Source organism: Ictalurus punctatus, chromosome 5 (genome assembly GCF_001660625.3).
Source record: "Ictalurus punctatus breed USDA103 chromosome 5, Coco_2.0, whole genome shotgun sequence".
Taxonomy (NCBI): Eukaryota; Metazoa; Chordata; class Actinopteri; order Siluriformes; family Ictaluridae; genus Ictalurus; species Ictalurus punctatus.
This window is the reverse complement of record NC_030420.2, coordinates 32,822,423-32,844,833: the sequence shown is the minus strand read 5'-3', so window position 1 is coordinate 32,844,833 and position 22,411 is coordinate 32,822,423. Positions and strand designations below refer to the sequence as shown.

At 42.1% G+C, this 22,411-nt stretch overlaps 1 protein-coding gene and 1 long non-coding RNA gene across 3 annotated transcripts in view; both read left to right on the top strand.

The window, feature by feature from the left end:
* notch2 (notch receptor 2) overlaps nucleotides 1–22,411 on the top strand; it is a 62,701-nt gene that overhangs the window by 1,658 nt on the left and 38,632 nt on the right. For both annotated transcript variants that reach the window (XM_047155738.2, XM_017468020.3), the window contains exon 2: nucleotides 18,890–18,971. In XM_047155738.2, the coding sequence (XP_047011694.1) occupies nucleotides 18,890–18,971 (82 nt within the window). The remainder of the gene's footprint in view (nucleotides 1–18,889; nucleotides 18,972–22,411) is intronic.
* On the top strand, nucleotides 4,791–8,071 carry LOC128632863 (uncharacterized). The gene is made up of 2 exons (XR_008396491.1): nucleotides 4,791–5,292; nucleotides 5,323–8,071. It is a non-coding gene; the product is annotated as an uncharacterized LOC128632863 (long non-coding RNA).

The following is a 22,411-nucleotide window of genomic DNA, read 5'->3' as shown; positions in this document are numbered from 1 at the left end:
GACAGAGATGAAGCGAAGGTTGAAGTCCCGTCGTGGAGCGGGATTGTGGGTAAAGCAAGACTCCGTTAATCCGAAGTGAAAATAAGAGCAACGACGCGCCATTGGAAAGAACTAAAACGTATCTCGGATGCTTGTTGAAGATGACTTTGATCAAGGTTGGATTTTTTTTGCTTTAAGGTTAAACAGCGTTATTTACCTACAAGGTGATACAAACGGCCTTTTTAAAATTTTTTATTTAAAAAAAAAAATAATAATTTTGTCCGATCCGAGACCTAAATCCGATCTGAGAATCTGTGTGAAGACTTGGAGAGGAAAAAAAAAATTCTCTTCCAGAGGAATTTTGTTCAAAAATATCACAATCGGCGTGCAAAGCCGATTTAGACGTGTCTCAAACGACTCCGAGCCAAAGGTGTGGTTCTGATTGGGGAGGGGGGGGGGGTGAATACTTACGCAACCGATAAATGTTTGCTTTTGTGTGTTTAATTAAGCTTTGTGTTGCAACAAGAAAACATTTTGCGCCGTCAGCCATCGTTAGACAAAAACATTGTAAAAATTCTATCGGTTAAATCCATTTCAGTTCCTGGTTGTAGGGGGTAAATACTTATTACTATATAATAATAATAATAATAATAATAATAATAACAGACTGGTAGTAAAACTGCGGCGAAACAAAACGCTAAAACATTGTTACCGTCTGAGAGAAGTCTACAAAGCGTAGCGTCACGTCATTTATCGTCATCGATATCGTGTTTGTCACGTGGTCTTTACTACACGCGTACGTTTCATAATCGTAAAGACTCTCGCGTTCCTGCGAATCGTACGAAGCAAAAACGTGTACGATTGTACGTATGGAAAAAAAAAAGAACAATTTCGTGCCCGCTCTTCTTGATTTGTAAACGTTTTCAAACAAGTCTGACGTTTTAAAATTTTTTTTAAATTTTTTTTTATTTTTTTAAACGCGGTGTGCATCGATTATATCGTTTCGGACCTTTTGTAGGAAGAGAAATAAAGATTTAGAAGTAAATAAAAAAGAAATAAGTAAATGCTACAACAAGGAACAAGTCGCGTTTGGTTACTGAGGTCATGGACGAGCCGGTGGAAATGAAAACGGCTCACAATGAGTGTTAAAACCAACGTGTGTGTGTGTGTGTGTCGTGTTATGTGACTGTTCCTTGACTCGACAAATGTACCAGAGCAGACATAGACGTAATTATTTACATAATCAACTGAAGAAAGGTTGATTTGTTTGTTTAATTGTGTATAAAACGGAGCGGTTCTAGTAAATGTTTTAGAGGCGGTGTTTAAAGAAAAAAAGAAAAAGAAAGGCTCCATTTCCTCTGCAGACTTTTTTCTGAGTGGTGTGTGTGTGTGTGTGTGTGTGTGTGTGTGTGTGTGTTGCTGTAGAGTTTCCACTCCCCTGCTGGTTGCTTTTGTGTTTTTCTCGTCTCGTCTGAGGACACGGGCGGCGTCACGCGGCGCTCACGTTTACACACGTTTTGTACTATAAGTGTTTGTGTTGTTGTAGTTGTTGTCGTCGTTATTATTATGGGATGTTGTGTGTGTGTGTGTGATTTTATATTCCTGACTGTTTTGGCGTTTGGAAAGCTAGGCGATGCAGTCGCAGCTGGAATGCTGCTGTTGGTGTTTCACATTCCTCAAACACACACACGCACACACACACACACACACACACTCAGTGCTGAACCCTACCCATTGTACACTGCACACTCTGTTGCTTCTTGCTGCGCGGTATTAGATTTCCTCCCCAGAGGTAAAACTCAAAGCCATGGTTTTTTTTCTGTTCTTTTCTTTTTCTTCCTCCTCCTCTTTATCTCGGCCTCTCTGTTTGCCGGCACACGACATCGCCCGGCATGGGCCTCCGCTCGCTTGTGTGTGTGTGTGTGTGTTTACTCTGGTGTGTGTGTGTGCGCTGCGAAAAAGTCCCTCCTTTGTCCCGGCGTTGGAAAAACGCAGATTTGCGGGGTGTGAAATGCGATTTCTCCCACTGCGCCAAACACAACGGGACGATTATGGAGCGCCGGCCTACGCGTACGAATATCCGGGAATATCCGAGACGCCGTGTGTCGTCGTCGCGAAAGGCCGGGCGATACGATCATGTATACAGAGTAATAATGACACCGCGATTAAGAAGGGCCGGGCGATATCGGATATGACGGAAATATCACATCACGATACTTCTCTACCGTACACGACGCACATCACGATATCCAAGTTAGCTAACGAACTGTCCGCAAAACGCTAGTAAAATAAACAAAAACCCGTTCGACCGAGATTCACGACACTTTTCTTTAATTCCTACAAATACAAAGTAGGATAAGTTACGGAAAAAAAACATTAACGGGACCCCATTTGGTACCGTTTAATTAGTCGCTATTAAAAACGCGTAAAAAAAAAAAAAAAAAACATCACCGTACCAACGATATCTCGGGAAAGTGCATCGCGTAATCGCTTATCACGATATCGATTATATCGCCCAGCCCTACTGTAAACGTTATAACAATACATACAATGTATCGTAAAAGTATCGCGATATGATTTATTTATTTATTTTTCACATATCGCCCCACAACTACTATCAGTACCGCCATATATTACATTGGGACGCAGCGTTGTCCAAACTTGTCCGCTGCATGGTTCTGCACAGTACCGAAGACACCAGAAACATCGGGACGTACTGGGTCGTATAATGTTCATAAAAAGTATGGTGATGTGGAATTTTTGCAATATCGAACACCTTTGTCGTCTCTATAGCCCAAAAAAAAAAAAAAAGTCCAGAGGTGATCAGGAGCAGCATGAGGATGGATGAGCGCGTACACGTGAAGCGTTATGAGCAGCGTTTATATGTTTGTGGTTTCGGTCGGAATCGCCTCGTGTGATTAGATGATGGTTGTCTCTTCCTGGTTTCTGGGAATAAAGTTGAAATATTTTTTTTTTTTAAACATGGTGGACACGCGAGAGGCTCATGACTGTCGAGTGGAAGTGTTGTTTCAGAGGTTACGAAAGCAGAACGCACAAACATAAGTGTGTGTGTGGAGAGGGGGGAGCGGTGATGAGTGGGTGCCTTTAACGACAGTGTAAATATTACTATTTGCCCAAATAAAGTGTTTGAAGGTGGCATGAGCCTTCAGACGTCATGTGACTGGAATGGAGGACTGCTGGGTGAAAAAACAGAGAGGATCTACAAGTGTGTAGAGAGAGAGAGAGAAGGAGAGAAGGGGAGAGAGGGAGGGAGAGAGAGAGAGAAGAAAAACAAGGTGTTGTTGATACAGAGAGGTCGAGTCGGCGCGTTTCAGTCTCGTTGTCCCTTACTACAGAGCCTTTAGGTTTATTTTGTCTTCATGTGGTTTTATCTAGACGAGTCCGGTAATTCCGCACGATAACCACGCAGCCTCCGTTTCACACGTTTATTCGTATCTATTCGTCTGTTTTGTCTGTGTTATAAGAAGAGGTGCACGAGTTGAATCGGGTCCGAAGGAAAACGCCGTTGTATCCGGATGGGAAGTTTAATAGATTATCATACAATTTTATTTCTCATAGAAGGAAGTCACCTCGGGTCACGGCAGCTGAAACTTGACCAGCGAGCTTTTACGCGTTTTACAAAATCTAGCATCAGGGAAGCGTAACGTCGGAGTCGCGAAAATGGATTCGAAGGACACGGTTAGGGACGGAAACGGCCCGCTATTGTTGCTGAAGTGTACGAGAGCGGTACAAATGTCAACTCGCCAAACCTAGCGAGAACGTTTCCCTAAGTCGGACACTGATGCAGTATGAAAGATAATCAGATGTTCTCTTTAAGGTCAAATCAGTGGCAAATCATTTCATAAGCTACTCTATATCAGCTTAAAGACACGGGAAATTTACCGTTACGATTTAGTAGCTACTTTCTTTTCCCCCCTGGGCGACGTTGGGCTTCCAGTCCCTCCACGATCGCAGAAACGAACGCAAGGTCGAGCGAACGCCGCGATATTCGGACGACGTGCGATTGATTTTATTTCAGTTTATTTATTTATTTATTTCTTTTCCAAAATTACCGCAGACTCGGGCCGAGACGCGCCAAAGCTCCCTTCGATTCACGTGCGTCGAACAGGAGTACAGCTAAAAGGTCACGTTTGCCAATAAGCACCGCTGTGAGAGAGCGTGCAGAACCGATACGTTCCCTTTAGAACTGATCAAGTGTGTTCGCTTGCTTGTTTCGAGAAATGAGTAGCAAGCTCTCGCACCATGTCTGAGCGCCGCGTAATGATCTGTTTCTCCAGATCCGAGATAATTCAAGTGAAAACCTTTCTTCCTGTCAGTCTCTCTCTTTCCGTTTTCACATCTGTACGTTGTTTGTGGAAGATCTTCTTTCCTCTTCTCTAACGCGGCCGGCTCTGGATCAGGAAGGGGGTTGGGTTTATTAGCCGATTATTCGGATCGAAATATCTAGGCCGAGGAGGTTCTTTCGGGAACCACCGCCCGATTAAACTGGTTTCCAGACGTATGTAAAGTATATTTTAACGCCGAAACGGTATAAATTTGGGGCGGATGCATGGCCAAGGCGAGATACGTGGTCTGATTTTTATTTATTTATTTATTTATTTATTTTCTCGAGGAGAGATCGAGAAGCGCTTGTGCCTCGTGTTCAGTTCAGTTGCTAGGACATGGAAAAAAAAGGCTCATTGTGTGGGTGAAAAAAAACCACTGCCCTTTTCCAAAATGGTGAAATTGTCATCTGGAAATTGAGGCTAAGTGCTACCAGGCCGTAGGGAGGGAGGGAGAGAGGGAGAGGGAAGGAAAGAGAGAGAGAGAGAGAGGGAGAGATGTTTGGGCTTGTTAAAATCCGGAGATTAAGGCTAGGGGGCTCGAGTTTGTCCTGAGCAGGTTAGCAAATTAACACAGAATTAAAATGCTTCACATTCCTGCTTCAGAGCTGTGTGTGTGTGTGTGTGTGTGTGTGTGTGTTTATAATCTTTTTCACCATTAGAGATCATCATTTATACAGAAATAAAGTCCAGACATAAGCGAACACGTGTGAGGATTACGGAGTCGTATCATATTCCGTGTTTGATCCTTAAGTCTGGATCTACACAAAAACGCTCGAGATCCAACACAAAACACCGGATTTGTGTGTTTTATATCCATGTGTGGATCTTGGGAAGTTCCTTTCTAGCATGTTCTTGTACGTTCACACTGGTTTATTTGTCATTTGTAAGTTTGTCAGTGGGTTAACTGGGACGTGTTGATCCCAAGTAATGTCAGAAGGTCGGTGTTGGATGGTGTGTGTCGCGGTAGGTCGGTGTTGGATGGTGTATGTCGCAGTAGGTCGGTGTTGGATGGTGTGTGTCACGGTAGGTCGGTGTTGGATGGTGTGTGTTGAAAATAGAAATTGGTGGGGTGTGTGTGTGTGTGTGTGTGTGTGGCTGTATAGAGAATGCTGAAGTGTAGTTGCTGGTCTGTTAAATAAACATGGGTGTGTTGAGGAATCGTGTCAGTTTGACATACATCAGTGTGTGTTGGTGTATTTTGGAGAACATTGATGTGTGTTGGAGAGTGTGTGTTGTGTGTCAGTTAAAGAGTAAATTGATATCTCTGTGTGTGTGTGTGTGCGCGTGCCCTTTCCACTGAGCGAAAGTGAGTTGTGTAAAAGCTTGTTCTTCATCTCGTGAGTGAAACTGGAATGCACTTCAGCTCGGGATTCGAAGCTGATTATCAAACCTCCTTCATCTTCTGTGAAGAGACTCGACCCCTCGTTAACCTCATTAACCTCGTTAACCTCCTCACGCTGCTTCCTGTTCCTCCTGCTCCGTGTCTCTCACTCTCGAGCTGTAAATAAAGCGGGGACGTTGTGTCCTGACGTGTTATAGGTTGTGTGTTACAGCTTCCTAATACACAGTAGTTAAACGCAGGAAGAAGGCTGTAGGAGAGCTACTTCAGGAAATGGGGTGACTTCCTGTTCCAGCACGAACAACTTCCTCTCTCCGGTTCAGCGTGGACTTGGGCCAGATCCTCTTTTCACTTGGTGGTGTGCGCTTGCTTGTGTAAATGTGCATAAGGTTTTTTTTTTTTTTTTTTCTCCTCTTTCAGTCGCCATTAGTGCGTCTGCGGTCAGGGAGAGGAGACGAGGCTGAGAGAGAGAGAGGAGACGAGGCTGAGAGAGGAGAGGAGAGAGAGAGAGAGAGAGAGAGAGACGAGGCGAGGCTGAGAGAGAGGAGACGAGGCTGAGAGAGAGAGAGAGAGAGAGAGAGAGAGAGACACGAGGCGAGGCTGAGAGAGAGGAGACGAGGCTGAGAGGAGAGAGAGAGAGAGAGAGAGAGAGAGAGAGAGAGACACGAGGCGAGGCTGAGAGAGAGAGAGAGGAGACGAGGCTGAGAGAGAGAGAGAGAGAGAGACGAGGCGAGGCTGAGAGAGAGGAGGCGAGGCTGAGAGAGAGGAGGCGAGGCTGAGAGAGAGGAGACGAGGCTGAGAGAGAGAGAGAGGAGACGAGGCTGAGAGAGAGAGAGAGAGAGAGAGAGACACGAGGCGAGGCTGAGAGAGAGGAGACGAGGCTGAGAGGAGAGAGAGAGAGAGAGAGAGAGAGAGAGAGAGACACGAGGCGAGGCTGAGAGAGAGAGAGAGGAGACGAGGCTGAGAGAGAGAGAGAGAGAGAGACGAGGCGAGGCTGAGAGAGAGGAGGCGAGGCTGAGAGAGAGGAGGCGAGGCTGAGAGAGAGGAGGCGAGGCTGAGAGAGAGGAGACGAGGCTGAGAGAGAGAGAGAGGAGACGAGGCTGAGAGAGAGAGATGAGGCTGAGAGAGAGACGAGGCTGAGAGAGAGGAGACGAGGCTGAGAAAGAGGACAGAGAGAGAGAGGAGGCGAGGCTGAGAGAGAGGAGACGAGGCTGAGAGAGAGAGGGATGAGGCTGAGAGAGAGGAGACGAGGCTGAGAGAGAGGAGACGAGGCTGAGAGAGGAGACGAGGCTGAGAGAGAGATGAGGCTGAGAGAGAGATGAGGCTGAGAGAGAGGAGACAAGGCTGAGAGAGAGAGAGGAGACGAGGCAGAGAGAGAGATGAGGCTGAGAGAGAGATGAGGCTGAGAGAGAGGAGACGAGGCTGAGAGAGAGTTAGAGACGAGGCTGAGAGAGAGAGATTTATCCATTAACCTTCAACAGTGGTTCTCGCAGTGATTACATATTTTATGACCATCACACCCGTATGTGCTTGTTGAACATCCTGTCCCAGATAAATTCCCTCTTTGCTGTTATGACGCGCTCCACTCTGTCTTCTGCGAAGGCGTCCCACTAGATTTTGGGGCGTGGCCGTGGGGATCTGCGTCCGTTCAGCTACGAGAGCGTCAGTGAGGTCGAGGTCAGGTGCTGATGTTGATGTGACGAGACTCCGGTTCCAGTTCATCCCGAAGGTGTTCAGCGGGGTTGAGGTCAGGACTCTGTGCAGGACGCTCCAGTTCTTCTACCTTCTTCCGACCTTCACACACCACGTCTTCACGGAGCTGGCTTCGTGCACAGGGGCGTCGTCGTGCTGGAGCAGTGTTCGGGGACTCTTAGTTCCGCTGAAGGGAAATTATAACGCTACAGCGTACAGAGACGCTCTACACGATTGTGAGCTTCTGACTTTGCGGCTACAGTTTGGGGAAGATCCATTAACGGGTGTGAAGTTCAGGGGTGCAAATATTTTTGCCTGTATTTAGTCTCTTATGAGCAATGAATGAAGGAGCTTTGCACGTATGTCTTCAGAAGTGGTTTTTTAAAATTCTTTATTTTTAGTTTGTTTAATTATGTACAGCGAGAAAACAAACCAAACCAGATATCAAACAGACTAATAGGTGTGAACGTTCCTTCAGAGAAAGAGAAGGGGGAGGGGGGAGGGAGAGATGGACAGAGAGGGACAGGGATAGATGGAGAGAGACAGAGAGAGGTATAGAGAGCGAGAGAGAGGGATGAGCAGAAAGAGGGATGGAGAGAGAGAGGGAGATATGGACAGAGAGGGACAGAGAGAGAGGTAGAGAGAGAGCACGCGCAAGAGAGAAGTTGAAAATAAATGTGACCTTAAATGAACCCAAATAAACATGGCCATGCCAGTACTGCGTGTTTACTTGAGTATAGAGTGCAAGAAAAGAGAAAGAGAGGGAATGAGAGAGTGAGCGGGAGAGAAAGAAAGAGAGCGAGAGAGACGCACACGCACATTTCCCCACGGCATTGTGGGTATTATGTGAAGATGAGGCAGTGGTTTTAGTCTGACGGCGAGACCGGCAGCTGTGTCCCAGCTGGGGTGTGTGTGTGTGTGTGTGTGTGTGTGTGTGTGTGTTGAAATCTGGGGGAATTTGCACTCCAGTGTTATATTTCCCTCATTACCGAAGACCTTTAATTAAAAACATGTCGTGTGTGTTTTACATTTTATTACATTTTTAAATTTTTTTATTTCGATCTATCTTTAATGTCAATATTAATCTAATCTCCAGATCCAATCTAATCTAATCTCTAAAGATTCATGTCAGATTAGTGGTTTTAACGAGTCGACGTCCTCTTTCATCCTGTTGCACTAAAACACATTTCTCAGGCCACCATTTTGTCCGTCCGCTTTATCCGGAACTTCGAAGAAGGCTTTAAGCTCCGCCCACTTCACGATCACGCCCGCGTCACCTCGTATATCTGTCAGAAGCGTGTTTCCTGTTAAGACGAACACGCCAATTTCCTTTATAAACCTTATAAACCACACTTACTTAGACTGGAAACACGTGAAACCACATTTATTTTTAAAACCTTTTGTTTTTTTCCTCAAAATATTACGCCCCCCCCACCCCCCCCCCCCCCGCTTGTGTTCATAACCAACAAATCTCAGTTTCTGAAAGATTCCACCGTCCATGAGACTGAAATATGATGATGACTGCGTTCACCCGGGGGTTTATACTGAAAAACAACTAATATACAGTATCATTTAAACACAATTTAAATAAACATTTAAATAAAAAATAAATGGTTTTTTTTTTTTTTTAGATGTTTTGTTAACATCATCCTCTAGAAAGCGTTTTAATTCAAATATCATCTAAAGACTTGATATCTGATTTTATTAAGTATGCAAATTTATACAGCTTTAATTTAAAGAAGCCTCATTTGCATAAATGAATGTCTTTTTTTTTAATCCCCAAAACAAAACAAAATCCTGGTAAGAATATCAGCGAGCAAGGATTAATAGTGTAATATATATATTGCTTTTTAAACAATTTTTTTTAGAATTAGACTAATTTTTTATATGTTTTTAATGAATATATAAAATAATATGCTTTTTGTTATTTAATTTTTATTAAAATAATTATTATAAAATAATAAGCTTTGTTATTTACTTAATTTAATTATTTAAATTTCAATATTAAATAATAATTAATAAACACTTATAGATATCTTGATAGATGTGTAAAAAAATAAATTTATTAATGTTTTTTTTTATTTTTAGAATTAGATAAATCAACTAGATTTTCGTTTGTTTTTAACGAATATTTAAAATAATACGCTTTTTATTATTTAATTCGTAACGTGTAATTATTTATGTATTGTTTTTAAAAAAAAAAAGTATTTATAATTTAATATTTATATTTATTTTCCCTCTTTTTTTTTAATGTTAACTAATTAACAATGTTTAATTTTTTAATAAGAGGCACTCCAGTGAAAGGGTTTTATTTTGTTTTGAGCAGTGATGTCATTTCCTGCAGAAAACTGCCGCTGTGTATGTTTATTCTTATTTTCATTTTTAATTGAAGAGAAGTTCTGCTTCATTGCGAGTTTCCTGTTTGTTTGTTTATTTTTTAAATGCGTAACTTCCCGGACTTTTCCCCTCGCCCTGATCGAGCTGTAAATCTGGTCACGTGATCACTTTTTAAAAATCTGGTCACATGATACTCGACTATCTCTCTGCTTTAGTTTTCCCCCGTGACGGTGAATTTATTCAAGTCGAAGTGTAAAAATATTACTGACAAAATCGACTTCCGCCGAGCGAACATTAAAATAAATAAATAAATAAATAAAATTATAAAAGTATTTTTTTTTTTTTTTCAAATAAAATCCTTAATCTGGAAACCTGCAGAGCGAAAACCAAACTGTTCCCTTATTCCCCTTTTCCTTTTGCGTTTCATGAGCAGCTGTTTTTAGTGATGCATACACCCAAACCAATGAGTGCCAACACACACACACACACACACACACACACACACACACACACACACACACACAGAGATGAGGTAAATAAGTTTTCTGGATGATTTAGGGACACACATGAGGGTTTTTTTCCCCCACAGCACTCCACATCTGGACACATTATTGCTGAACCTGAATCCTTAGAAATTCCCACTCAGAGAGAGAGCGAGCGAAAGGGTGAGAGAGGGAGCGAGAGAGCGGGAACGAGAGAGGGGTAGAGGAAGAGAGAGAGAGACCAAACCGAGAGGGAGAGGGCGCGAAAGAGAGGGAGACCGAGAGGGAGGGAGGGAGAGAGTGAGAACGAGAGAGATTGATGGAGGGAGGGAGGGAGAGAGAACGAGAGAGATTGATGGAGAGGGAGAGAGATGGATGAGAGAGAGAGAGAGATCGAGAGAGAGAGAGATAGATGGACAGGTGGATGGAGAGAGAGAGAGATGAATGAGAGAGATGGATGGAGAGAGAGAGGGAGCGAGAGAACAAGAGAGATGGATGGAGGAAGAGAGAGAGACGGATGGAGAGCGGGAGCGAGAGACATGAATGGAGAGAGAGATGGATGAAGAGATGGAGTGAGAGAGAGATGGATGGAGAGAGAGAGAGACTGAGGGAGAGAGAGAGAGATGGATGGAGAAAATTCCAGGAGAAAGTTACTCCGAGGAATAATCCATGATTAATAATAAAATCTGGGTCTTGGATGAATTAATTATGCGTGAATATTCATTAGGACAAAATACAAACACGAATGTGTTCAACTTGTTTATTTCAACTTCAAGTTTATTTCAACTTGTTCAACTTGAAATGTGGAATGTTTACGTTCATTTTGTCCCAGTAATACTGAGTAAAATATAATGTGAAGAAACGGTGTGGATCAGGACAGGAGGACGGATCCTGCAGCAGACTGCCTGCACAACGCTGAGAAGTGTGTTGTGTTGTGTAGTGTAGTGTTAGTGAAAAGTGTGTTGTTGTGTAGTGTTAGTGAAAAGTGTGTAGTGTTAGTGAAAAGTGTGTAGTGTAAGTGAAAAGTGTGTAGTGTTGTGTAGTGTAGTGTTAGTGAAAAGTGTGTTGTGTTAGTGAAAAGTGTGTAGTGTTAGTGAAAAGTGTGTTGTGTAGTGTTAGTGAAAAGTGTGTTGTGTTAGTGAAAAGTGTGTAGTGTTGTGTTAGTGTTAGTGAAAAGTGTGTAGTGATGTGTAGTGTTAGTGAAAAGTGTGTAGTGTTAGTGAAAAGTGTGTAGTGATGTGTAGTGTTAGTGAAAAGTGTGTAGTGTTAGTGAAAAGTGTGTAGTGTTGTGTTAGTGTTAGTGAAAAGTGTGTTGTGTAGTGTAGTGTTAGTGAAAAGTGTGTAGTGTTAGTGAAAAGTATGTAGTGTTGTGTTAGTGAAAAGTGTGTAGTGTTAGTGAAAAGTGTGTAGTGTTAGTGAAAAGTGTGTAGTGTTGTGTAGTGTTAGTGAAAAGTGTGTAGTGTTAGTGAAAAGTATGTAGTGTAGTGTTAGTGAAAAGTGTGTAGTGTTAGTGAAAAGTGTAGTGTAGTGTTAGTGAAAAGTGTGTAGTGATGTGTAGTGTTAGTGAAAAGTGTGTAGTGTAGTGTTAGTGAAAAGTGTGTAGTGTTAGTGAAAAGTGTGTAGTGATGTGTAGTGTTAGTGAAAAGTGTGTTGTGTAGTGTTAGTGAAAAGTGTGTAGTGATGTGTAGTGTTAGTGAAAAGTGTGTAGTGTTAGTGAAAAGTGTGTAGTGATGTGTAGTGTTAGTGAAAAGTGTAGTGTAGTGTTAGTGAAAAGTGTGTAGTGTTAGTGAAAAGTGTGTAGTGATGTGTAGTGTTAGTGAAAAGTGTGTAGTGTTGTGTAGTGTTAGTGAAAAGTGTGTAGTGTTAGTGAAAAGTGTGTAGTGTTGTGTAGTGTTAGTGAAAAGTGTGTAGTGTTAGTGAAAAGTGTGTTGTGTAGTGTTAGTGAAAAGTGTGTAGTGTTAGTGAAAAGTGTGTTGTGTTGTGTAGTGTTAGTGAAAAGTGTGTAGTGTAAGTGAAAAGTGTGTAGTGTTGTGTAGTGTTAGTGAAAAGTATGTAGTGTTGTGTAGTGTTAGTGAAAAGTGTGTAGTGATGTGTAGTGTTAGTGAAAAGTGTGTAGTGTAGTGTTAGTGAAAAGTGTGTAGTGTAGTGTTAGTGAAAAGTGTGTAGTGTTAGTGAAAAGTGTGTAGTGATGTGTAGTGTTAGTGAAGAGTGTGTAGTGTTAGTGAAAAGTGTGTTGTGTAGTGTTAGTGAAAAGTGTGTAGTGATGTGTAGTGTTAGTGAAAAGTGTAGTGTAGTGTTAGTGAAAAGTGTGTAGTGTTAGTGAAAAGTGTGTAGTGATGTGTAGTGTTAGTGAAAAGTGTAGTGTAGTGTTAGTGAAAAGTGTGTAGTGTTAGTGAAAAGTGTGTAGTGTTGTGTAGTGTTAGTGAAAAGTGTGTAGTGTTAGTGAAAAGTGTGTAGTGTTGTGTAGTGTTAGTGAAAAGTGTGTAGTGTTAGTGAAAAGTGTGTAGTGTAGTGTTAGTGAAAAGTGTGTAGTGATGTGTAGTGTTAGTGAAAAGTGTGTAGTGATGTGTAGTGTTAGTGAAAAGTGTGTAGTGTAGTGTTAGTGAAAAGTGTGTAGTGTTAGTGAAAAGTGTGTAGTGTTAGTGAAAAGTGTGTAGTGTAGTGTTAGTGAAAAGTGTGTAGTGATGTGTAGTGTTAGTGAAAAGTGTAGTGTAGTGTTAGTGAAAAGTGTGTAGTGTTAGTGAAAAGTGTGTAGTGATGTGTAGTGTTAGTGAAAAGTGTGTAGTGTTAGTGAAAAGTGTGTAGTGTTGTGTAGTGTTAGTGAAAAGTGTGTAGTGTTAGTGAAAAGTGTGTAGTGTTAGTGAAAAGTGTGTAGTGATGTGTAGTGTTAGTGAAAAGTGTGTAGTGTTAGTGAAAAGTGTGTAGTGTAGTGTTAGTGAAAAGTGTGTAGTGATGTGTAGTGTTAGTGAAAAGTGTAGTGTAGTGTTAGTGAAAAGTGTGTAGTGATGTGTAGTGTTAGTGAAAAGTGTGTAGTGTTAGTGAAAAGTGTGTAGTGATGTGTAGTGTTAGTGAAAAGTGTGTTGTGTAGTGTTAGTGAAAAGTGTGTAGTGATGTGTAGTGTTAGTGAAAAGTGTAGTGTAGTGTTAGTGAAAAGTGTGTAGTGTTAGTGAAAAGTGTGTAGTGATGTGTAGTGTTAGTGAAAAGTGTGTAGTGTTAGTGAAAAGTGTGTAGTGTTGTGTAGTGTTAGTGAAAAGTGTGTAGTGTTAGTGAAAAGTGTGTAGTGTTAGTGAAAAGTGTGTAGTGATGTGTAGTGTTAGTGAAAAGTGTGTAGTGTTAGTGAAAAGTGTGTAGTGTTGTGTAGTGTTAGTGAAAAGTGTGTAGTGTTAGTGAAAAGTGTGTAGTGTTGTGTAGTGTTAGTGAAAAGTGTGTAGTGTTAGTGAAAAGTGTGTTGTGTTGTGTAGTGTTAGTGAAAAGTGTGTAGTGTTGTGTAGTGTTAGTGAAAAGTGTGTAGTGTTAGTGAAAAGTGTGTTGTGTTGTGTAGTGTTAGTGAAAAGTGTGTAGTGTTGTGTAGTGTTAGTGAAAAGTGTGTAGTGATGTGTAGTGTTGTGTAGTGTTAGTGAAAAGTGTGTAGTGTTGTGTAGTGTTAGTGAAAAGTGTGTAGTGTTGTGTTAGTGAAAAGTGTGTAGTGTTGTGTAGTGTAGTGTTAGTGAAGAGTGTGTAGTGTTAGTGAAAAGTGTGTTGTGTAGTGTTAGTGAAAAGTGTGTAGTGATGTGTAGTGTTAGTGAAGAGTGTGTAGTGTTAGTGAAAAGTGTGTTGTGTAGTGTTAGTGAAAAGTGTGTAGTGATGTGTAGTGTTAGTGAAAAGTGTAGTGTAGTGTTAGTGAAAAGTGTGTAGTGTTAGTGAAAAGTGTGTAGTGATGTGTAGTGTTAGTGAAAAGTGTGTAGTGTTGTGTAGTGTTAGTGAAAAGTGTGTAGTGTTAGTGAAAAGTGTGTAGTGTTGTGTAGTGTTAGTGAAAAGTGTGTAGTGTTAGTGAAAAGTGTGTAGTGTAGTGTTAGTGAAAAGTGTGTAGTGATGTGTAGTGTTAGTGAAAAGTGTGTAGTGATGTGTAGTGTTAGTGAAAAGTGTGTAGTGTAGTGTTAGTGAAAAGTGTGTAGTGTTAGTGAAAAGTGTGTAGTGTTAGTGAAAAGTGTGTAGTGATGTGTAGTGTTAGTGAAAAGTGTGTTGTGTAGTGTTAGTGAAAAGTGTGTAGTGATGTGTAGTGTTAGTGAAAAGTGTGTAGTGATGTGTAGTGTTAGTGAAAAGTGTGTAGTGTTAGTGAAAAGTGTGTAGTGTTGTGTAGTGTTAGTGAAAAGTGTGTAGTGTTAGTGAAAAGTGTGTAGTGTTAGTGAAAAGTGTGTAGTGATGTGTAGTGTTAGTGAAAAGTGTGTAGTGTTAGTGAAAAGTGTGTAGTGTTGTGTAGTGTTAGTGAAAAGTGTGTAGTGTTAGTGAAAAGTGTGTAGTGTTGTGTAGTGTTAGTGAAAAGTGTGTAGTGTTAGTGAAAAGTGTGTTGTGTTGTGTAGTGTTAGTGAAAAGTGTGTAGTGTTGTGTAGTGTTAGTGAAAAGTGTGTAGTGTTAGTGAAAAGTGTGTTGTGTTGTGTAGTGTTAGTGAAAAGTGTGTAGTGTTGTGTAGTGTTAGTGAAAAGTGTGTAGTGATGTGTAGTGTTGTGTAGTGTTAGTGAAAAGTGTGTAGTGTTGTGTAGTGTTAGTGAAAAGTGTGTAGTGTTGTGTAGTGTTAGTGAAAAGTGTGTAGTGTAAGTGAAAAGTGTGTAGTGTTGTGTAGTGTAGTGTTAGTGAAAAGTGTGTAGTGTTAGTGAAAAGTGTGTAGTGTTAGTGAAAAGTGTGTTGTGTTGTGTAGTGTTAGTGAAAAGTGTGTTGTGTTGTGTAGTGTAGTGTTAGTGAAAAGTGCAGCGCGGTGGTGGAGCACTTCTGCTCCTCATTACAAAAATCTAGTCATCCCCCCCCCCCCCCCCCCCCTCCTCGCCTTTCTCAGCTTGTCTCTCGCTCCCCTCTCGCTGTTTTTACTTTACCTCCTTGATTCTTTTTTTTTTTTATTTCTTTCCCCGTCAGTCTTCTCTTCATTTCCGTCTCTCTGGAGTCTGTAAATGAAATTCCTATAATGCAGCACTTCCAAAAATGTCGGTCTTTCCTCCTCTCTTTCTTTCTCCAACATGCTTTCATTTTTCATGCTTCATGCATAGATCTTTTGTTTATTTTCTTCTTTCTTTCACTCGCTTTTATCTTTATTTCCTTTTTCTTTTCTTTCCTACACGTTCTTTTTCTCCCTTTCTTTCAATCGCTTTTATCTTTATTTCCTTTTTTTTCCTCTCTTTCTCTCTCTCTCGCTCTTTCTTACCATCACCCCCCCCCCCCCCCCCCCTTTATTTCTATTTTCTCTTTTTCCCCCTCATCACTCTTCCGTGGTCTGTTTTTGTGTACGTCTCCGGCGTGTGTGACGTGAGGCGTGTTATAAATGAAGGAGCTCTCGTGTCGGTTTTGTCACTCGCGTGTTAATGACAACTCTCTATGACTCTGTGTGAATGTGAGTGTGAATGTGAGTGTGAGTGTGTGTGTGTGTGTGTGTGTGTGTGTGTGTGTGTGTGTGTGTGTGTGTGTGTGTGTGTGTGTGGCTTTCGGGTCACGTTTGGTTGCTGTAACACGTTATCAGTTCAGCCATGATTAGAGATGTAGAGAGCGACCGGGAAGATGTTAGGAATTTGTTCAGGGCTGCCGTCCGGAGCGGCTGATTTTCCTCGTAGCGTCTAAACATTCAGTTATAATTATACTGTAAATATGTCGATAATATAAAAATAAAACTGTTTACTATGATTTTGTCTAACACGCAATAAATAAACAGCTATCATTATTGATGACAGCTTTTTTTTTTTTTTTTTTTTTTTTTTTTTTTGCTGGCACGTTGTTTGCGAACCTGTGTGTGGTGATGGCTTTCGCACCTCAGAGAATCGCGATACGATATTGTCGTGACATCGCTCCACGCCAGCGTGTAAAAAAACAAAAAACAAAAAAACCTTCTCAAACCATCTCGGTCTCTTTTTCTATTCTAAATGGTTATGGTTGTTTTTTTTTTATTTTATTTTTTTATGGGAGAGTTGTTGGGACGCTGGCGCTGCACGTTCGCCGGAGACGGATCTCTTTCTCCAGTGAGAAAGAGACGTAGCGTTTCCTCTCGTCGTTTCTCGGAGCCAGGGAGCGAGGGAGAAAAACCTCCGCTGGAGATGGAAATGGAGTTATTATCGACGGCCCGTCCCCGAATCCTGTGAGATCATCTTCTCTGGCACAGAGACGGCATTTGTGTGGAGAGCTCGTCAAACCAGTCTCTCTCTCTCTCTCTCTCTCTCTCTCTCTCTCTGTCTGTCTTTCTGTCTTTTATAAACTTCTGACTCTTCAGCCTCGTTCTGTCTTTCATAAGACTTTCAGTCTGTTCTGAATTATCCTTGCATTCTTTCCCCCCCTTAGAGACTCTCTCTCTCTCTCTCTCTCTCTCTCACTCTCACACTCTCTCTCTCTCTCACACTCTCTCTCACACTCTCTCTCTCGTCCTTCTTTCTCGAGTGCTCCTGACTCTTACTGTTCACCGTCTCGAGCACCCTGCTCTCTCTCTCTCTCTCTCTCTCTCTCTCTCTCTCTCTCACTCCCTCCGTCCTTTCTCTGAATCTCAGCGTGTGCTGAGGAGTTCTCACACGGCTCAACCAGTCCTCCGCCAACAGGTTTCCCACCAGAACCGCCGCCAAACCTGCTACGCCCCGGCCTTTTCATTTCACACCAGATTCCCTTCCCGCACAAAAGCCAGTTTGACGACAGGACGGAGTTTCAAAGCCTTTATAAACTGCTTACTTGTTTTTCTTTCTTTTCTTTTTTTTTCTTTTCTCTCAGCAAACACGGCTTACAGTAACCGGATTAATCATCCGAGAGAGAGAGAGAGAGAGAGAGAGAGAGAGAGAGAGAGAAAAGATGTTGAGTGATGATAAAATCACAGTTTCTGGTTTTAATCTGGATGCAGAGATGTTTCTTCGCCTTGTGGTGTTTTTGTCTATCAAGCAGAAACCCAACTGCAGTCCTGAAACTTGCCAGCTTTGTATCTTGACAGGGTTTGCTCAAAAGAATACTTCCCTTCATGCAGCGCCCCCCCCCCCCCCCCCCCCCCCCAAAAAAAAAACACACTATTTCTTGCTGAACCGAAAGACTCAGAAAGAAGAAGAAGAAGAAAAAAAAAAAGGACGCTGGTACGAATCCGCCATCACCATCACGTCCGTCTATCGAACCAGCCTGTTACACGTCGGCCGAGCGCCCGGCGCGAGCTCATCGTCTCCGAGCTCGAACATGAGTCTTCTTTTCATTTTTTTTCTTTCTTTCTTTCTATTTGGTCAAAGTGCAGGAAGTGAGTATTAGCGCCGAACACGCTTCCTGTGTGGAGATGTCGCGCGCGCCTGCTCAGAATGCTTTGAAATCATATGACCTGCCTGATCTGATGTCTGAGAGGGAAGTGTGAACGCCGAACGCATCAGACGGGGTGTCGTCACGTGTAAAAGATCTGCGAATATCACACTCGGTATAATTTAGTCGCGGCTTTTTTTAAAAAATCTGTTTTTAATTAATTATTTAATTAATTAATTAATTTTTATAAAGCACAGGCGGAAAGATCAGTCCTTCCGGAGACGTTTTAGGAGCAGATATGATGGAAATGGACGCGGAAACACAAGCCTTAACAGTGGCGGTGACGCAGAAGTCTCTAGGGAGAGATTTCCCGGTCTGAAAACGAGAGAAACCCCCTCGTGGTGACGCACACCACGATACACACCTCCTGTAGTGCTTGTAAACAGACCCGAGCGACACGACTCGGGTCTGATCCGAACCTGGAGTCTAATGATTTAATATTAAGAGCGACGTTCGATAAAACGTCATCCACGTATCACTACGGGTCACAGCGCAGCGCGGTTGAATCCTGGAATCTGATTGGTCAGAACCGCTACAGCGTTATACGCTGTAGAGTAGTCCCGGCTGTAACGTGAACGGCGGGTTAATATCGGTGTGCTCGCACCGATACGTGATCTATACGTTTGTTTAGTAAATAAAACGTATAATTGTTGATGTGGTGACTTTTTTCTTTTCTTTCTTTTTTATTTATTTATTTATTCGTTTTAAATTAGGAGACATTTATTTAACGTTCATGGAAGGAGTCTCCAGTTTCAACAGTGTCTCACGTTGTTTTTGCACCCAGGAGGCGCCTGGATACACACACACACACACACACACACACATATACATACATACATACATACATACATGTGCGCACACACATTTTTGACATGAGATTTTAGGCTTGTTTACATCACTTAGTTGTTTATAGTTTGTTTGTTTGTTTGATTGTTGTTTGTTTGAGTTGTTTTTACACAATGCATGCTGGGTATTATTGGCTTGTGAAGCACCAAAATACCTAATGAGGAGAAACCGATCCAGTTTTCGTTTGAAATGTCTCCGCGATGTTTACATAACGTCGAGACTGATTTTGTATCGTGTTTTCTTTCTTTCTTTCTTTCTTTCTTTTTTTTTTCAGATTGGTTTTTATTATCTTTTATACTTGTGTGTGAGTGAGTGAGTGAGTGAGTGTGTGTATGAGTGAGTAATGGTCCCCCGATCTCTTGTGTGTTGTTTCGCAGCGCTGCAGTGCGTGGATCACGTGAATCCGTGCGTGAACAATGCCAGCTGTGTCAAGTACGAGAACGGAACGGAATACTGCAGGTAAGAGAACCGCTCCGCTTCCTCTCAACACCGCTGACATTTTCACCAGACACCAGTAGAACTCACGGCTCACACGCTCTCTCTCTCTCTCGCTCTCGCTCACACACACACACACACACACACGCGCGCGCGCGCGCTTAGTGTTTCTCTAATTGAACACACCTGAACACACACCATCCAGTGCTTTTAGGCAGACAGATGCACAAAATAAAATCTAGAGAGAAAGTACGTTATTAAATACGATGGATGGATGGATGGATGGATGGATGGATGGACAAAATGATGTATAGATAACTGGAAGGACGAAAAGATGGACAAATAAGTGGATGGCTATATTAGTGCATTAACAGACAGATGGGTAGATGGATGGATGGAATCATATTCAGAAGGAGAATGAGCACACAGATGTGCAGATGGATAGATGAATGAGAGATGGATAGACAGATAGCCAGATAGATGAGAAGATCAGGTGACAGAAGACGGGTGAATGGACGGATTTAGAGATGGATTGATTGTTAGACAGGTGGGTGGGTGGGTGGATTGGATAGATAGATAGATAGACAGTTGGATGGATAGATGGACAGTTGAGTGGATGGATGGATGGATGGATTCATGGATTGCATAGATAGATGAGTAGATTGATAGACTGATGGATGGATTAGTGAGGGATAGATAGACAGATGAATGGGTGGATGGATGGGTGGATTGGATAGATAGACAGTTGGATGGATGGATGGATGGATGGATGGATGGATGGATAGATAGACAGTTGAATGGATGGATTCATGGATTGCATAGATAGATGAGTAGATTGATAGACTGATGGATGGGTGGATGGATGGGTGGATTAGATAGATAGATAGACAGTTGGATGGATGGATGGATAGATGGACAGTTGAGTGGATGGATGGATGGATGGATTCATGGATTGCATAGATAGATGAGTAGATTGATAGACTGATGGATGGATTAGTGGGGGATAGATAGACAGATGAATGGGTGGATGGATGGGTGGATTGGATAGATAGATAGATAGACAGTTGGATGGATGGATGGATGGATAGATAGACAGTTGAATGGATGGATTCATGGATTGCATAGATAGATGAGTAGATTGATAGACTGATGGATGGGTGGATTGGATAGATAGATAGATAGATAGATAGATAGACAGATGGATGGATGGATAGATAGACAGTTGAATGGATGGATTCATGGATTGCATAGATAGATAGATGAGTAGATTGATAGACTGATGGATGGATTAGTGGGGGATAGATAGACAGATGGATGGATAGATGAGTAGATTGATGATGAATAGACAGACAGACCTCACATGGACCGGCGGATGAGTAGACGGATAGACTAGCGGGTGGAGAATGGGTAAATAGATGTATGGATGACGGATAGGCGGCGAGATAAATGGATGGATGAGCAGACAGACAGGCAAAAGGATGGATAGATAAGTAGCTAAGGGGGATGGACAGATCAGTGGATGGACTGATAAAGGGTGGACAGGACAGAAAGATGCGTGGATGGATAGACAGACAAATAAATAGCTAAATAAATAGATGAATGACGGATAGATAGATAGATAGATATATGATAGAAGAACAGACAGATGATGGACGGATAATTAAAGGGACGCGCTGATGGATCGATGAAGTGATGGACTCGGAGCGGTATGGATGAACGGATGGATGATTAAAGAGAGACGGGTAAAGCTAGAGATGGACGGAGAGGTGGATGGATGGATGGAGATGCAGACAGACGGATAAAGAACGGTTCTTGTTCATTATATAACCGTGTAGAGACCTTCAGTGGAATGTGTGTGTTATGTGTTTGCTCGTCGCGCTGCAGGAAAACGAGCAGCACACACACACACACACACACGCACGCACATGCACACGCACATGCACACGCACATGCACACGCACACCCTCTCACACACTTCACCACCTCACTTGACATTTTCTTCCACAGGAAACACAACTTATAACATTTCACCTAAAAAAATACCCAGGCCCAAACAGGATGGTGAAAGTAGAGACGGAAGCGTGTGTGTGTGTGTGTGTGTGTGTGTGTGTGTGTGTGTGTGTGTGTGTGTGTGTAAGAGCTAAAATGCTGAATTAAAGTTTGCTCCTGACTTTTTTTTTTTATTGTTATTTCTGCGTCTTATGTTTTTAAATAGAAGGCAAATGTGCAGTATTTGCCTAACCCGTTTTTTTTTTTTTTTAAAGCACACACTCGCGTTCAACTTTAAACGTTAGCTATTTGTTTGTAGGCAAAAAAAACAAAAAAAAAAAAACATGCAAATTACATAAAGATGATTAACAGTAAAAAAAAAAGAAAGGTCGGTAAGTGTTTGAGCAGGAAGTGCGATGTCAGGGTTCTTAATGTTCTGAAGTTTCAGGAGCGCGCGTGCATGTGACTCCTGCGGCAGGTTTGAGACGTTCCTGACACGTGCGATCGCGCTTCAACTTTTAAAAGCAGCCCGACACGCCCGGAGTCGTCTGCCAGAACGAACGAACTAACAAACAAACACCCTTCGACAACCTGTCGGGTCACCTTTTAAAAACAAAAAGCAAACAAACAAACAAAAAAAATCAAAACAGGTCTGTTCTTCGACTGAGGTTCGTTTACAAGCTTCGATTTTAAATCATATTTAAATCCTACTAATAAGGTGTTTTTTTTTTGTTTTTTTTTGTTTTTTTGTAAAAGCATTGCTTGTGTACAGGTGTACAGTTTATCTGAAAAATTCTTTAACTAATGCCGGCAGGTAGATATAATATATAATCGCTAACATCCCGTGGCGTTGGATCGGCCGAGTGCGAGTGCCGTAGCGGGATGGGAATCTCGGACAAACAGCTGTCAATCAAGCCTGCTTATTAGAATATTAGGCCACGCCCATCTGGACAGTCTGTTTTATAATTGAGATGTGTGGAGAGATGGACGGATAGATGGACGAATAGATGGATAGCTAGTTGGATGGATGACTGCTGGATAGGTGCAGATATAGATATAGATGGATGGATTGATACTGGATAGATATACGGACAGATGGATAGGTAGATTGATGGATAGATAAGGATAGCTGGATGGATGGATGGATGGATTGATACTGGATAGATATACGGATGGATGGATGAATGGTTGGATCGATAGATAAGGATGGATTAATAAATAGATAAACAGACAGGCAGATGGATAGAAACTGGATATGATTGTTTTTTGTGCTACGTAGTGTGTTGTGAGATTGTGTGTGTGTGTGTGTGTGTGTGTGTGTGTGTGTGTGTGTGTGTGTGTGTGTGTGTGTGTGTGTGTGTGGTTTGCACACATCCCTGTCTCGGAGTGCTGTTTAGATTAACCTCGGTGTTATTTCTAGCGTGACTACAGCTCACAGCTTCACCCGTCTGCTTGCTTGTTTGTTTGTTTGTTTG